This window comes from Geotrypetes seraphini, chromosome 17 (genome assembly GCF_902459505.1).
Source record: "Geotrypetes seraphini chromosome 17, aGeoSer1.1, whole genome shotgun sequence".
NCBI classification, from domain to species: Eukaryota; Metazoa; Chordata; class Amphibia; order Gymnophiona; family Dermophiidae; genus Geotrypetes; species Geotrypetes seraphini.
Window position 1 is genome coordinate 16,804,003 of NC_047100.1, and position 15,762 is coordinate 16,819,764.

Genomic DNA, 15,762 nt, shown 5'->3' on the forward strand with positions numbered 1-15,762 from the left:
ACCCGTTTGGTACATATCGATCATATAAGGGAGAGCCCTGGCTAACCTTAGAGACAATAACTTAGCCAGGAGTTTTCCAACCACATATATTAAAGAAATAGGCCTGTAATTTGAGACCAACATGGGATCTCTATTTGGCTTCGGCAAAACAATAGTTAAAGATTCAGACATAGTACCTGAAATACAACCTTTAATCAGTTGCGATTGATATAATTTTAGAAGATGAGGCAAAAGTGTATTTTGAAATAATTTGAAAAACTCCACCGTAAATCTATCACCACCCAGAGTGGATCCAGCTCTGAGAGACTTCAACGCTGTCTGAAGCTCTTTTAGTGATATAGGTGCATCTAGATTTCTTTTTATATGCTCGGGAACTTTTGGTCCCTGAATTAACTTTAAAAATTTTAAACTTTCCATTTCTTTATCGGAATAAAGCTCAGAAGAATATAAAGCTTTATAAAATTTCAAAAATTGCTTCAAAATAACTCCAATTTGAGAATAAATATTACTCTTCTTACCTTTAATAGTCACAATTTTTACTTTCCTTTTTTGGGTTTAAGATAATTAGCCAATAATCTTCCTGCTTTATTCGAGTTTCCATAATACAAAGCTTGTTTAGAAAACAAATCTTTCCTAGCATATTGTGAAGAAATCTCAATGTATTTATATTTAGCTTTCAAGAGGACCTGTAAAGTAGTGTGTTCCCATTTTGAAGCCAATTGTGATTCTAAGGATTGAATATTTTGTTCCAAATTAGAAAATTCTAATTTCAGCATTTTCCGTATGTGTGCCACGTAAGAAATTATTTGCCCTCTCATCGTAGCTTTAAAAGCATCCCAAATGGTTTCAAATGGGACTTCCTTTGAGGTATTAAGTTGAAAATAGTCAACCATTTTTTGTTTTATTTCCTCAAGAAAGTTTGAATCCGCAAGCAGTGTATTATTGAATCTCCAAACAGGTCCACTAAAGTCATTTTCACCAACTCGGCACTCAATCCATATGCCTGCATGATCCGTCAAAAGGATCGGATCTATGTTTGCCTGTGTAACCTGCCTTGTTAAATAATCTGAAACAAAAAAATAATCAATTCTAGAAAAAGATTGATGAACCTGGGAACAGAAAGAAAATTCAAGAGCATTAAAATGAAAAAGCCTCCATATATCCTTTAAACCACATGATTGCACAAGATTATCCAAGCCTAATGACTTCAGTTGTCTACTGGGTTGTTTGTCCAGCAATGGATCCATGACAGCATTGAAGTCTCCAGCCACAATCACATTAGATGTAGCAAGTGACAAAATTAAATGTTGGAGTTTTTTTTAAAGAAATCAGCCTGATTTGTATTAGGGATGTAAACATTGAAAAGCTTCAGGGTCTCATTTCCTGAGGTCATGTCAACATGATTCCATCTTCCCATAAGATCAGGATTAGCATTACCAATTACCGCAGAGCATTTCCTATTGACCAGGATAGCCACACCAGCTTTCTTATCCATCGCAGGTGCATAAAAGGAATGTTTTACTCAACCACCCTCCAGCTTGCTAGCTTCAACTGGAGAGAGGTGCATTTCCTGCAAGAAATAGACATCAGCCTCTTGTTTTTCAAGAAATTCAATACTTTTTTCCTCTTTATGGGGTGATTAAGCCCATTTACATTTAACGAGTAAAATTTCATAGCCATTTAAAATGATTAAAATCTAAGAATCCATAAGCAGGTAATACCTGAATAATTACCACACACACCCCTAAACGTTTCCTACCCCACTCCCACCCCACCCACTTAATTAAATATTTTACGGTGAACTCAGACTCGTTTGATCAGACCTCCACCCACCCTTCCCCTGCATTCTACCATCTATTATTAAATGAAAGTGTCTAATAACATCTATCAGAATCTCTGTTCACATTAAATATAAATTAAATCGGTTATGAAATAAACCAAATCTAGCTAAAATAAAAACAATATTAAATAGTTGCATATTTAATCACCCCATAAATAAATTAATGGATTAATACTAAGAATAAATTAATTAATTAGGAAAATTAAATATAGCCCTCACAGCCTTAATTCAATCTGAAGAAAAATATAACCTTCACACATGAAAAGGCATAATAGTTACCTTCTAAGCTGAAGTAAAACATCTGTTAATAACAACAAATATCTAATAACCCCCCTGGAGACATTGCTCATACTATCATAAATTAAATATGAAATATAATACTTTGAACCTAAGAAAAAATAAACACAATGAAGTAATTAATGAGTTAATAGATGAGATATTTGAAATAAACTGATTAGAATAAAAATAATTAGCACAGTCATGACCTAATTTTGGGCTAATTTTATTAAGGACATATTCAGAACATATTTTAAGGTCCAAAGTATTAAATCAATTCATAAACCAAGAATTAATAAAGTGTGCAAAAGAGGGAAAAATGCTTGAGTACCTGATTGTAAAAACCGCTTAGATAACCTTGATAGGCGGTATATAAAATCCTAATAAACTTGAAACTTGAAACAAGAAAAAATTATTAATTAAAACAACAGTGCCTGCCTCTCATATTAACTCGCAAAACAAAGTCCTTCTCATAAAATTTCATAACTGCATAACAGCAACTCCAACTATTTTTAATGAAGTTTCATTCATAGTAGAAACTTCTCACAGAAACAACCGTTTGAACCCCAAACACACTAGCTAAAAATTAATATTATAGGCCAGATAACTCCAGCTACACTAAATCTAGATTATCACGGGCCATCACTTCAGCAAACAATCATAATTTATATCTCAGATTTTCCCAACCACACAACTTCCAATCTAAATTGAAACAGACCCTTTCCCAGTCACCCTAACGTACAAGGATATAACATATCACAGAACTTCCCAGGAACAGAATAGTAAACTCCACTACTATTCAAGTCAAGATGTTATCAACACTGAGCAGGCTGCCCCTGAAAAGCTTCTCTCTCCGGACTGCAGATCACACCCTCTGTCTGAAGGTATTTTTCAATTCCTCAAATAGGTTCCACCAAGCTGCAAAGGGCTCATCTGCCCAACGATCTTCCCAAAGGTGACACCTGCAGCATCAATAAGGGTATCAGGACTAGTCGCCATACATGAAGGAGGACACGGTACTACTCGAAAGGATCCAGAGAAGAGCGACTAAGATGGTTAAGGGGTTGGAGAAGCTGCCGTACAGCGAAAGATTAGAGAAACTGGGCCTCTTCTCCCTCGAACAGAGGAGATTGAGAGGGGACATGATCGAAACATTCAAGGTACTGAAGGGGATAGACTTAGTAGATAAGGACAGTTTGTTCACCCTCTCCAAGGTAGGGAGAATGAGAGGGCACTCTCTAAAGTTGAAAGGGGATAGATTCCATACAAACGTAAGGAAGTTCTTCTTCACCCAGAGAATGGTAGAAAACTGGAACGCACTTCTGGAGTATGTCATAGGGGAAAACACCCTCCAGGGATTCAAGACAAAGTTAGACAAGTTCCTGCTGAACAAGGATATACGCTGATAGGGCTAGTCTCAGTTAGGGCGCTGGTCTTTGACCAGCGGGCCGCCCCATGGCAGATGAGGTTCAATGTGGATAAGTGTAAAGTGATGCATGTAGGTAACAAAATCTCATGCACAAATACAGGATGAAAATGGGGAAAATGGCGGAAGCGCTGATAAAAGACAATATCGATGAACATTTTGAAAAAAACAAACTTCTGATAACCAGCCAACATGGATTCTGCAAGGGGAGATCGTGCCTAACGAACTTATTGCACTTCTTCGAAGGAGTTAACAGACGGATGGACAGAGGAGACCCCATAGACATCATATATCTAGATTTCCAAAAGGCCTTTGACAAGGTACCCCATGAACGCTTACTTCGGAAACTGAAGAACCATGGGGTGGAAGGAGACGTACATAGATGGATCAGGAATTGGTTGGCGGGTAGGAAACAGAGGGTAGGAGTGAAGGGCCACTACTCAGACTGGAGGAGGGTTACGAGTGGTGTTCCGCAGGGCTCGGTGCTCGGACCGCTGCTATTTAATATATTTATAAATGATCTAGAAACAGGGACGAAGTGCGAGATAATAAAATTTGCGGATGACACCAAACTATTTAGTAGAGCTCAGACTAAAGAGGACTGCGAAGAATTACAAAGGGACTTGAACAAACTGGGGGAATGGGCAACGAGATGGCAGATGAAGTTCAACGTTGAGAAATGTAAAGTACTACATGTGGGAAGCAGAAACCTGAGGTACAGCTATATGATGGGAAGGATGTTATTGAATGAGAGTACCCAAGAAAGGGACTTGGGGGTAATGGTGGATATGAAGCCGACGGCACAGTGCGCAGCGGCCGCTAAGAGAGCGAATAGAATGCTAGATATAATCAAGAAGGGTATTACAACAAGAACGAAAGAAGTTATCCTGCCGTTGTATCAGGCGATGTCTGCATCTGGAGTACTGCGTCCAATATTGGTCGCCGTACCTTAAGAAGGGTTCAGAGGAGAGCGACACGTTTGATTAAAGGTATGGAAAACCTTTCATACGCTGAGAGATTAGAGAAACTGGGTCTCTTTTCCCTGGAGAAGAGGAGACTTAGAGGGGATATGATAGAGACTTACAAGATCATGAAGGGCATAGAGAGAGTAGAGGGACAGATTCTTCAATCTTTCGGAAAATAAAAGAACAAGAGGGCATTCAGAAAAGTTGAAAGGGGACAGATTCAAAATGAATGCTAGGAAGTTTTTCTTCACTCAACGTGTGGTGGACATCTGGAATGCGCTTTCAGAGGGCGTAATAGGGCAGAGTATGGTACTGGGGTTCAAGAAAGGATTGGACAATTTTCTGTTGGAAAAGGGTATAGAAGGGTATAGATAGAGGATTACTGCACAGGTCCTGAACCTGTTGGGCCGCTACGTGAGCGCCACGTGAGCGGGCTGGGCATGATGGACCTCACGTCTGACCCAGAGGAGGCATTTATTATGTTCTTATGTCTCCTTTACTGTCACATATTGTATTTCTTCCCCCATTTCCCTTTAGGGTTTGTATTTGTCCATCATTTGGTCACATATTGTATTTCTTCCCCCATTTCCCTTTAGGGTTTGTATTTGTCCATCATTTGGTCTATGTTAATGAGGTTGTCTCCCCATATTGAGAAATGTATTACATGTTTTTAGACTTGTTCATCACTTTGTATTAAGATTAAGCGATTCATCAAATTTTAATAAAACTTGAAACTTTAACCATAGCAGCCTGTGAACAGTTCACAAACTCCGCCATATCCAAAATATTGCCGCCCTTGGTCCATGCATTTTGCAATGTCTGATCGTACTTTTTCCTCCATAACAGCCATAGTTGCTATATTGGCAACTTGCTGACATCCCACCTTATATATCCACGGAGTCTGTGTGCAACATATGCATTCGTTCGTTGGCTCTACATCCCTGATGTCAGAGGTAGACGGAGGTCATAATAATGTGACTCGACACTGTAATTAATGATGAATTCAGTGTAAACAATAGATTGTAAAACTGACTTTACCCTTTCCTTTATCCAAAGCATCTCATAAAATCTAAAAATCTTATCAAAATACCTAAGTACCAATTGAGATGATTGCAAGTAATAGAAAATACAGTAGTTAAATTGATTTGTTGAGCTAGGAAATATAACAGTGCATTGGTAATTAAAGAACACTGGTTTCTGATTTCATACTGGATATCATTCAAAATTCTCTTTCTTGTCCATTTTATACTTCACCCAGGGTCTGCCTTTTTAATATAATTATCTTATTTTGTATACCCCTTCTAGACCCCTCCAATCTATGCACCAACATTAAATGATTATCCCAACACATTTTCAAATACGTTCTCACTTGGCTAGGATCACCTCTTTTAGTGTAAGCGTCCCTACATTGTGGAATTCTTTGCCTCTCTAGAACTTTGTCAAGAACTTTCCCTCACAAAGTTCAAATCACCCATAATTTCAAATCACGCTTTCCAACTTTCTAAGTAGTCCAATTAAAATTAACTTCTTTTGTGATTAGACCCAGGACCGCCCTCTATCTACACTGCTCATCACTTTTATTTTTTATTCTTGTTTGCACCCAACCTTCCTATGTATCTCAAGCTAAATGAATTAATTCTCCTTCTTCACTTCTCCCTTATAATAATACAGTCAAACCTTGGTTTGTGAGTAACCCGGTTTGCAAGACAAGCAAAACACTCAAGCAAACTAACTCTCAAACTGAGCATTGACTCAATTTGCGAGCCCCCACCCAACCCGGAAACAGGCAGTATTGTTCCCCCCCCACTGACCGGCCCTGTCCTTACCCATGCGCTGCCGGTGTTAGAAAGTGCCTGCCGCCGGTTTTCTGCTGGGCTGCTGCTAGGCCTTGAACATCTGTGCAGCAGCCCAGCAGAAAACCGGTGGCAAGCACTAACACCGGCAGCGCTCGAGTAAGGACAGGGCCGCTCAGTGGGGGGGAGGGGGCGAACGCGAAGGGAGGAAGCAGCAGCAATCGTGAAGGGAGGGAGCAGCGCCGGTGGCCTCGAGGGGAGCAATACTGCCAGTTCCCGGGTGTCGGTTCGGGGGTCAGCTCGGGGGTTGGGTCAGGTGTCGGCTCGGGTGTCAGGTGGAACGAATCATCCGAGTTGCCATTATGGCCTTTGGGGAAAATTGCTTTGCTATACGAGTACTTTGGATTGCGAGCATGCTTCTGAAACAAATTATGCTCGCAAATCAAGGGACCACTGTATATTGTAACAGAATCTCCCCTTGTTTCTGCTCTTCTCTAAAGCAAACTGATTTTTTTTTATATAAACCACTTTCTTTTTTTTTTTTGCTATTTGTGATATATCAAAAAAAGGTGAAATGTGAAATAAAACAGGTATCGCAATAAGGACTTTTTCCTTTATACATATTCTCCAGCTGAATGGATTTAACAAATATAAATGAATCTCATAAATTTTGTCATGAAACAGGAATGTTGACATTCATAGAGTTCTGGTCTCACCTCCATAGTACCACTGACTATTTGGTTTCCAACTGTGAAGAAGTCAGGAGGGAATTCATTCATTCTTAGGTAGAATGCTACAATAGCTGAGAATATACGGATCATAGTTTCATCACTAAAAGCATTGATGGTGAAAATGTTGAAGTGCCGCAGAAATCGAGGGGTGACTGCATTCCTCCCACCACCTGGAGGTCCCATTGCTGCAATTAATTGTACATCAACTAATGTGATTTTAGATGTATCCTTGAGATCATACCTTCAAAACAGCAACATGAACAGCAGTTTTAATGAAAATGTTTAAAAGGCAAGCAAAAGATTTAAGATGTGCAAGAAACCTGGCTTTACCTATTCAGAAATACCATTATTTACTGTGATAGCACAATTGTGGTAAATGTCACTATTACACTGGAAAAATTATCTGGTCAAACAAAACAGTTGTTTATGTTTAAATCTTTTTATTAATTTTCAGATAGAAACAAACCAAAATATATAGCAACACAGTACAATTCGAATAATATACAACCTGTCCCTTCCCCTCCCCCCACCCACCTACCTAGGGAACCGCTACCCAAACAAAAGTCCAGTAACTGAGGTGTGTACTAATTCAAAAGTCTGCTTCTGGCAGTTGGTATCAAGGTAGAACAAAACAGCATCTAGCACAATAAAACGGTTGTTTATTTAGGAAGGTTTGATTTACCTAAGCCAGGTGAGACCTTTGTCAATGCTGTTTTTCTCTCTGTCAGACACACAACAATGCATAATAGTGCCACCTGATACTGTGTCTAGAGATGGCAAAAAATACTGCTAATCTTCAACTGAGGCAAATATATACTGGTAAATACCATTTTAGAAAGAAGAAAAAAGCTCTATACATTTTAAAAGATTACTTGTTCTTTATGCATTTTGGATACCATTTGATTAGCTCTGGTCACTCCATAACATTGATAAAAGGTATGGAATCTCTCCTGTTTGAAGACAGGCTAAACAGGTTAGGGCTTTTCAGCTCAAAAAAAGATAACTGAGAGGTGATGTGATAGAAGGCCATAAAATTATAAGTGGGGTGGAGTAGTGGAATGGTTGCAAGACGACATTCCATAAAACTAAAGACCAGTAGATTGAAAACAAATTGGAGAAAGATTTTTGTTTTCATGCAGCTCATAATTAAGTTGTAGAATATGTTTCTAGAGAATGTAATCAAGGCAACCAAAGGAGGATTAGATAAGTTCCTGAAAAAAATGTCCAAAAATATTATTAGCTAAGTAGACTTTGGAAAACCATTCTTTATCCTGGAAATTAACTATGGGAAATAGAAATAGTTTTGGGGGAGCTGATTGATACCTGCATCCTGGACAGGCTACTTTTGGAGACAGGATTCTGAGCTTGATGGACTGCAGTGTGACTGAACAGTTTCTTAAATGCAACCAGGTTTATTTTTCTGTCCAGAGGAAGGTCTTAGGCTACTTTCCAAGATGTGGGAGGTAATTTTATAGAAGGGTACTTAGTTGAAGCATCTTTTAAGGTGTCTATGTTGAGCCTATTTTACAAGGACAAATAGACACTTACCTGCCTTTATAAAATAGTAATGTAAGTGGCAACTACAGCAGCCAGACTACATGTCTGTGCCAATATTTGTCAAATACGTGTGAATTATAGTATTTTATAATCTATCCAGATATTGCATATTCTACCCATGCTATGCCTAAACTCCACCCCTGTACATTCCAAATGGAAATGTATACATCACCTCTTTTCTACTAGTCTCTGTTTTATATGACCTTTATGCATGTAAGCGGTCACATCTGTGTCTAAATGACTTTAAAAAGTCCAGTCTTCTCTGAACTAGAGGCTTAAAACTGAGATTCTCTCTCTCTCTGGGACACAAACACTCACTTTTCTCTTTGATATTTTTTTTTCTCTCTCTCTCTCTGATTAACTCAATTACTCTCTTTGTTCCTGGCCACCAAAAAAGTGCAAAGTTGATAGATATTAATGTAGGGACTCTGCTTTTCTCATAGCCAACTTTATATTGCCTATGTAGGAATCTACTTGCCCTCTTATACCACACTAGTCTTTAAGCCCGTTACATTAACGGGTGCTAGAATATATGTCTGTCTTTTTTTTTTTTTTTTTCTGTCTCTCTTCCCCTCCATTTCCCTGTGTAGCGCTGTCTCTGCTTTCTTCCTCACTTTGCACTCTCCAGCTGTAACATTACTGCCTTGCTTTTTCTCCTGCAAGCATGTCTGCTCTCTTTCTCATCCCCAGTCTCTTTGCTCTTTTTCTCTTCTTGCAGGGGTCTCTGCTCTACTTTCTCTATGTGTTCCTTATTCCTGCAAACCTCTATGCTATATTTTTTTCTCTATATGCTCCTGATTTTGTGTTTCCCTGTAAGTATTTATTCCTATTTTTTTTCCTTCTTCAGTCTCAGTTCTTCTTTCTCTGAACATTTCCTTCCTCAGTCTGTCCAATTGCAGCTCACTTGCCCTTTGGGAGGGGGGTTAAAGAGTGATCCATAGTTGTTCCTACTTCATAGACTGCCACCTTCAAAGTAGCATTTCTTGACCCCTAGCAGTAGCCTTTTGGTACTGCTACTTGGGATCAAGCTGAGCTGGTGGGAAATGGGGCAAAGGGAAATTTGATTTAGGGTATGGGGTCTCCTGCTCCCCTTTCCCGACAAACCTGCGACTCCAGCAGCGTGTGCAGCACTCTACACACGCTGCTTCGGGGCCTTCTGCTGCCCTGATTTACTGTGGCACATCCCTGATGACATCATCAGAGACGCGGCAGAGCAAATCAGGGCAGTAGAAGGCCACGAAGCAGCATGTGTAGAGTGCTGCACACGCTGCTTGAATCGGCGCTTGGAGTCGGGACTGCGAAAAAAGTAGCGGCTGGAGTCTTTTTTTGGTGCTTCCCTTCCCGCCCCTTGAGGTGTCGCCGCAGCTCCTCTCGATCCCCACCAGCGTCGGAAGCCTTCTCCGATGCTGGTGCAGCTCATGAGAGGAGCCGACAGGAGAGCAGGATGTCCAGCGCTGGGGTCCAGTCCTTCCGGCGAGTGTAGGTAGGTGCTGGGGATTCACGTATGCGCACTCCTGCAGCCACAGACCTACTGATCATGGAAGCACGCCAATAGGAGTTTGCATGCACGGCTAGCGTTTTATTATATAGGATACCCCCTTATTCTATAATCTCGTGCCTACCAAAGGCACTTGTTATGACATCTATTTTAAGCCTATTCTATAAAAAAAAGTACCCACCTACTTTTCTTTATATAATATTAGTTCAAGTGGCTGAAAAAGCACTTACATTTAAGGCATGAGCTCTTATGCCAGCCCTATAGGTAGTGTAACTACCTGCATCTAATTACATGCTACAGTGTGCCTAGATTATAGTATTCTATAATTTACACATGCTCTTTTAGTGTGCTAATTTATTCACACATGTGATCTACTTATGCTCCACATACATTCCACCCTTGTGCATGGTCACTAGGAAAACGGGCACCTTCAAAGCCTTTTTCTGTCCCTCTATTTCTCTCTCAGAATTTTTCACTGACCGTTTCACGCATGCTAATTAATTATTCATATGACTGAGACCAAATGATGTACGGGGCAGAACTACGAGTTTCTGCCCGGGGCCAAAAAAGTATTTTGTTCTCCTTGTAGGCCTGTACTAAGGTGTCTCACATTTATTTATTATTAGCATTATTTTCATTACTCTTGCCTTGCGTTCAGTGAATATTCTTTGAGCTAGATATAGGGCACTGCCAATCTCTTTTTTTGTTCTATTTTTATTCTAGCCAGTATTCTATAAGAGGACGTAAGTGCCCACTTACATATGTAAATAACTAAGGGCCTCTTTTGCAAAGCCGCAGTCCATGTTTTACCATGGGCTAATGAGGTAAGTGCTTCAATGCTCATAGAATCCCTTTGAGCATCAGAGCATTTACCTTGCTGGCCCACAGTAGAAACCTGTATGAGTGGTAGGAATTCTATGAGCGCCAGGGCATTTACCTCACCAGCCCAAGGTAAAATCTCTACCGTAGCTTTGTAAAAGCTGACAAAATACTACAATAATCCTCTTGCTGCCTACAATTAGTTAGCTCTTTACAGAATTACCCCCCTTAAATTTAAAAGATTATTGGATAGAACTCTTACTTTCCAGGCAGGTAAATTAAATGAATGGTTGGGTAATATCATTATGCATTCCTCATCCACTTCAGTTTTAGAAAATTAGTAAAAACAAAATTATTTAATCGATTTGTAAGTTGTTTTACTGTTTTTACTTTCACATTGTATGTACGTACTGATGATTTTATATTGTGTTTTATTCCCCAATTGTCCAGCACTTCTTGTTGTAAACCGCCTCGAACTATTATGGCTTTGGTGGTATATAAAAATAAAATTATTATTAACTATTTAAATTCACATTTTAAATGCTTACCAATTTCCATGATCAAAAAACTGCCTTAACAATTCAATAGGGGGCTGAGCTCCATACTTTTCTAATGCTGGCATGTTCATATCATCAACAAAAATGATACATTTTTTTCCCATAGGAGGTCCAAATATTCCTTTACGTCTTTTATCTAGCCTGGCCATAATTATGTTCTGAAACACAAGATAAGATTTTTATAAGCAAAGCATTTTAGACAAGCTCTCTAGTTAAGACTAACATCGTCTTGCTTATTTGAGGGTTCATCTTTTTTTTACACTGGCAGCACCAAGTAATTTTCACGGGAAATTTTGAAGACAAAACCCATAACAGAATTCAAGAATTCATGGAAGAAACACAGATCATATATAGAAAAAGGATGGAATCTAACTAAAGCAAAACTTAAATGGTTGGAGTAAGATTGGACAACAGTTTCAGACCAATGACCTAATGGTTAGAGTAAGATTAGGCAACAGTTTCAGACCAATGCCAGGCAGACTTTTATGATCTGAGTCCCATAAAAGGCAAAAACAGATCAAAATTAAGGCTGGAGTGGGCTTCGACAGCAACTCCAGTAGTTGGGAAGTAGGACCTGTGCCAGGCAGACTTCTCTGGTCTGTGTCCCAAAATTGGCTAGGAAAGACAGAGGGGCATTTTTTATATGATGTCTAAGTCCGAGTTTGTTTTTTTTTTTTAAAAATTTTATTTATTGAATTTTTCAATTTTTACAATGTTTGAAATTCAAGTGATATAATTAATTACTATATATCATTGTATCTATCATTAATACAACTTAATTTATAAACAGTATATATTATATATAATCAAAAGTTATACATCCCTCCCCTTTTTCCAATTAATGATTCTAAAAATTATACATGTCCCTCCCCTTTTCTATATAAGTATTATAATTGTGCTAAGAAATCTAATCATTAGAATAATTAGTCAATGGTTGCCAAATTTTATTGAAATTATGAATGTTCCCGTGTTGTAATGCTATTACTTTTTCCATTTTGTATATATGACAGACAGAGTTCCACCAGAACGTATAATTTAATTTGGTATAGTCTTTCCAATTCTGAGTTATTTGTTGCATGGCGACTCCTGTCAATATTAATAGTAGTTTATTATTGTTTACTGAGATCGGACTCTGAGTTCTCATTGCAGTTCCAAATAATACAGTGTCATATGAGAGTCCTACATGATTTTCTAGTAATTTGTTAATTTGGGGCCAAAAACATATTCCAAAAGGCATTTACACAAGGACAAAAAAAAATTAGATGATCTAACGTCCCTATTTCTATTTTACAATGCCAGCATCTATTGGATCTAGTATTATCTATCTTTTGCAAGCGCGTAGGGGTCCATAACATTCTATGTAATAAAAACATCCATGTTTGACTCATAGATGCTGACTTTGTAGATCTTAATCTCCAGGACCAAAATCGTGGCCATTGAGACGCAGAAATTGTCTGTCCAATCTCAATACTCCAAATATCCTTAAGACCAGTTTTCTTTTTTTTATTTAAAAATCCATATATCAATTTGTACCATTTTGCGGCTTGGTGACCCAAGAAATCCGCCTGGAAACATAAAACCTGCAGACTATATTGAGTATTAAGATTTTTCCATTCAGGGAACCCTACCTGAATGGCCTGCTTCAATTGCATCCATTTAAAATATTGTGATTTATTTAAGCCAAATTTATTTTGCAATTGTGAAAAACTAAGCAGTGAACCTTCTGAAATGACATCATTTAATGTTCGTATACCTGCACTTATCCATTGTTTCCAGACAATCTTAAATCCGCCAATTTTGATCCTGGAGTTTACCCAAATAGATTGATTTAGTGATTTACAAATTGGACCTGGTGATAGGTTATTTATATATCTTAATGTTTTCCAAGTGTCTAATAATATTCTGTTTTCTTTGTATCTTCTGGGCATTGTTATACTAATTAAATGATCTAAATGTAATGGGAACAGGAGCCGCCATTCTAAATATAGCCAATCTGGTACATTCTCCATGAGATCTGGGAGGATCCAATACATACCCTGTCTTAGAATATAGGCTTGATGGTACCTATAAAAATTTGGAAAATTTACCCCTCCCTCCATAATTGGTCTTTGTAAAGATACTAAAGCAATTCTGGGTCTTTTCCCAAACCAAACAAATTTTGTAATAATATTGTTTAATTTTTTATAAAAGGACCCCTGAAAAAATATTGGTATCATACTCATTTGATAACAAACTACAGGCAATATCATCATTTTAATTGTTTGAATTCTTCCCCACCATGAAAGATGTAAAGGATTCCATTGTTCACACATTTCTGTAATTTTTTTCAATAAAAGTTTTTCATTTTCTTTGACTGTATCATCAATTGTATTTTTGATCATAATTCCTAAATATTTTAATCCTTCCTCTTTCCAAATAAATGAATATGAATCAAATAATCCTTTGGTGCAGTGAACATTAATTGGAAGAATTTCTGATTTACTCCAATTAATTTTATATCCAGAGAATTTTCCAAATTCCTCTAGAAGATTAAGTAAATTTGGAATAGTAATCCCCGGTTCTCTCAAATATAATAAGATATCATCTGCATATGCAGAAAGTTTATATTCCCAGTAAGAAAATGGGATTCCCCTTATCTCCTTAGTTTGATTAATTGCAATTAACAAGGGTTCTAGAACAATATCAAAAAGTAAGGGAGACAAAGGACATCCTTGTCTAACTCCCCTTTGCAAATTAAATTTATCTGATAAATTGTTATTTATATATAATCTTGCACCAGGAGAGCTATACAATGTCTGAATCATTTTAATAAAACCGGGTCCTATTCCAAACCATTCTAGAGATTGATACATAAATTTCCATTCTACTCTATCAAATGCTTTTTCTGCATCCAAAGATAGCATAAAAGTTGGATCATTCATATTTTTTGCTAAATTTAAAGAGTGAAATGCTAATCTGGTGTTATGTGATGAGTGTCTTTTAGCAATAAATCCTGTTTGATGTACATCAATAATGAAAGGAAGAGCTTTTGCCAATCTTATTGCTAGTACTTTAGAAATTAATTTACCATCTACATTTAATAAGGAAATAGGCCTGTAATTTGAAACCAAGGTAGGATCTTTGTTTGGTTTTGGTAAGACAATAATTAATGAATCAGCCATAGTACCTGATATATTTCCATTATTCATTTGATATTGATACAATTTTAATAGATATGGTAAAATAATGTTTTGAAATGATTTATAAAATTCAACCGTATAACCATCACCACCCGGAGCGGATCCAACTCTAAGAGACTTCAATGCTGATTCTATTTCTTTTAAAGATATAGGTTCTTCTAAACTTCTTTTTATATGATCTGGAACATTTGGTCCAATAAATGAATTTAAAAATTTTTGTCCATCTTGTTCTTTATTTTTATAAGATTTAGAAGAATATAAATCTTTATAAAAATCAAGAAATTGTCTTAAAATGTCTTTATTGTTAGTGTGTGTATTACCTTGTATATCTTTAATTGCAATAATCTTGGATTTTCTTTTTTTTTGCTTTAAGGAAATTTGCCAATAATTTTCCAGCTTTATTTGAATTTCCGTAAAATTGAACTTGTCTATTAAATAAATCTTTTCTCACAAATTGAGAAGAAATCTCATTATATTTAACTTTTAATTTTAATAAATCTTGTAATGTTTTATTTTCCCATTTTTCAATTAATTTATTTTCTAATAATTTAATTTGTTTTCCTAATTCAAGAAATTGTTTTTTATGTTGTTTATTAATATATGCTGAGTATGAAATAATATTCCCTCTCATTGTTGCTTTAAAAGCGTCCCATAAAATCTCAGCATTAATATTATCTGAATCATTAATTTGAAAAAATTCTTGTATTTTTAATTTAAATTCTTCGAGAAAATTTGAATCCGCTAAAAAAATATTATTAAATCTCCAAATTGAATTTAAATGTTCAATATCATAATTTTGAAGATTAATCCACACACCAGCATGATCCGAAATTATAATAGGATCTATAACTGCTTTTATCACACGCTGCGCTAGGTTATTAGAAACAAATATATAATCAATTCGTGAAAAGGATTTGTGGACCTGAGAACAAAAAGAAAATTCCTGATCATTAAAATGAAGAATACGCCATATATCTACTAAATCACAAGATTGAATCAAATTATCTAAGCCTAATGATTTCATAATTCTACTTGGTTTTTTATCCAAAATTGGATCCATTACAGCATTGAAATCTCCTGCTACTATTAAATTAGATGTAGCCAGTGGTAAAAGTAATTGT

At 36.9% G+C, this 15,762-nt stretch overlaps 1 protein-coding gene across 2 annotated transcripts in view; it reads right to left on the bottom strand.

Annotated features, from left to right (window-relative positions):
- Nucleotides 1–15,762, bottom strand: part of DNAH12 (dynein axonemal heavy chain 12) — a 451,362-nt gene that overhangs the window by 177,034 nt on the left and 258,566 nt on the right. For both annotated transcript variants that reach the window (XM_033925718.1, XM_033925717.1), the window contains exons 39-40: nucleotides 11,454–11,620; nucleotides 7,017–7,272 (exon numbers count right to left, since the gene is read on the bottom strand). In XM_033925718.1, the coding sequence (XP_033781609.1) occupies nucleotides 7,017–7,272; nucleotides 11,454–11,620 (423 nt within the window). The remainder of the gene's footprint in view (nucleotides 1–7,016; nucleotides 7,273–11,453; nucleotides 11,621–15,762) is intronic.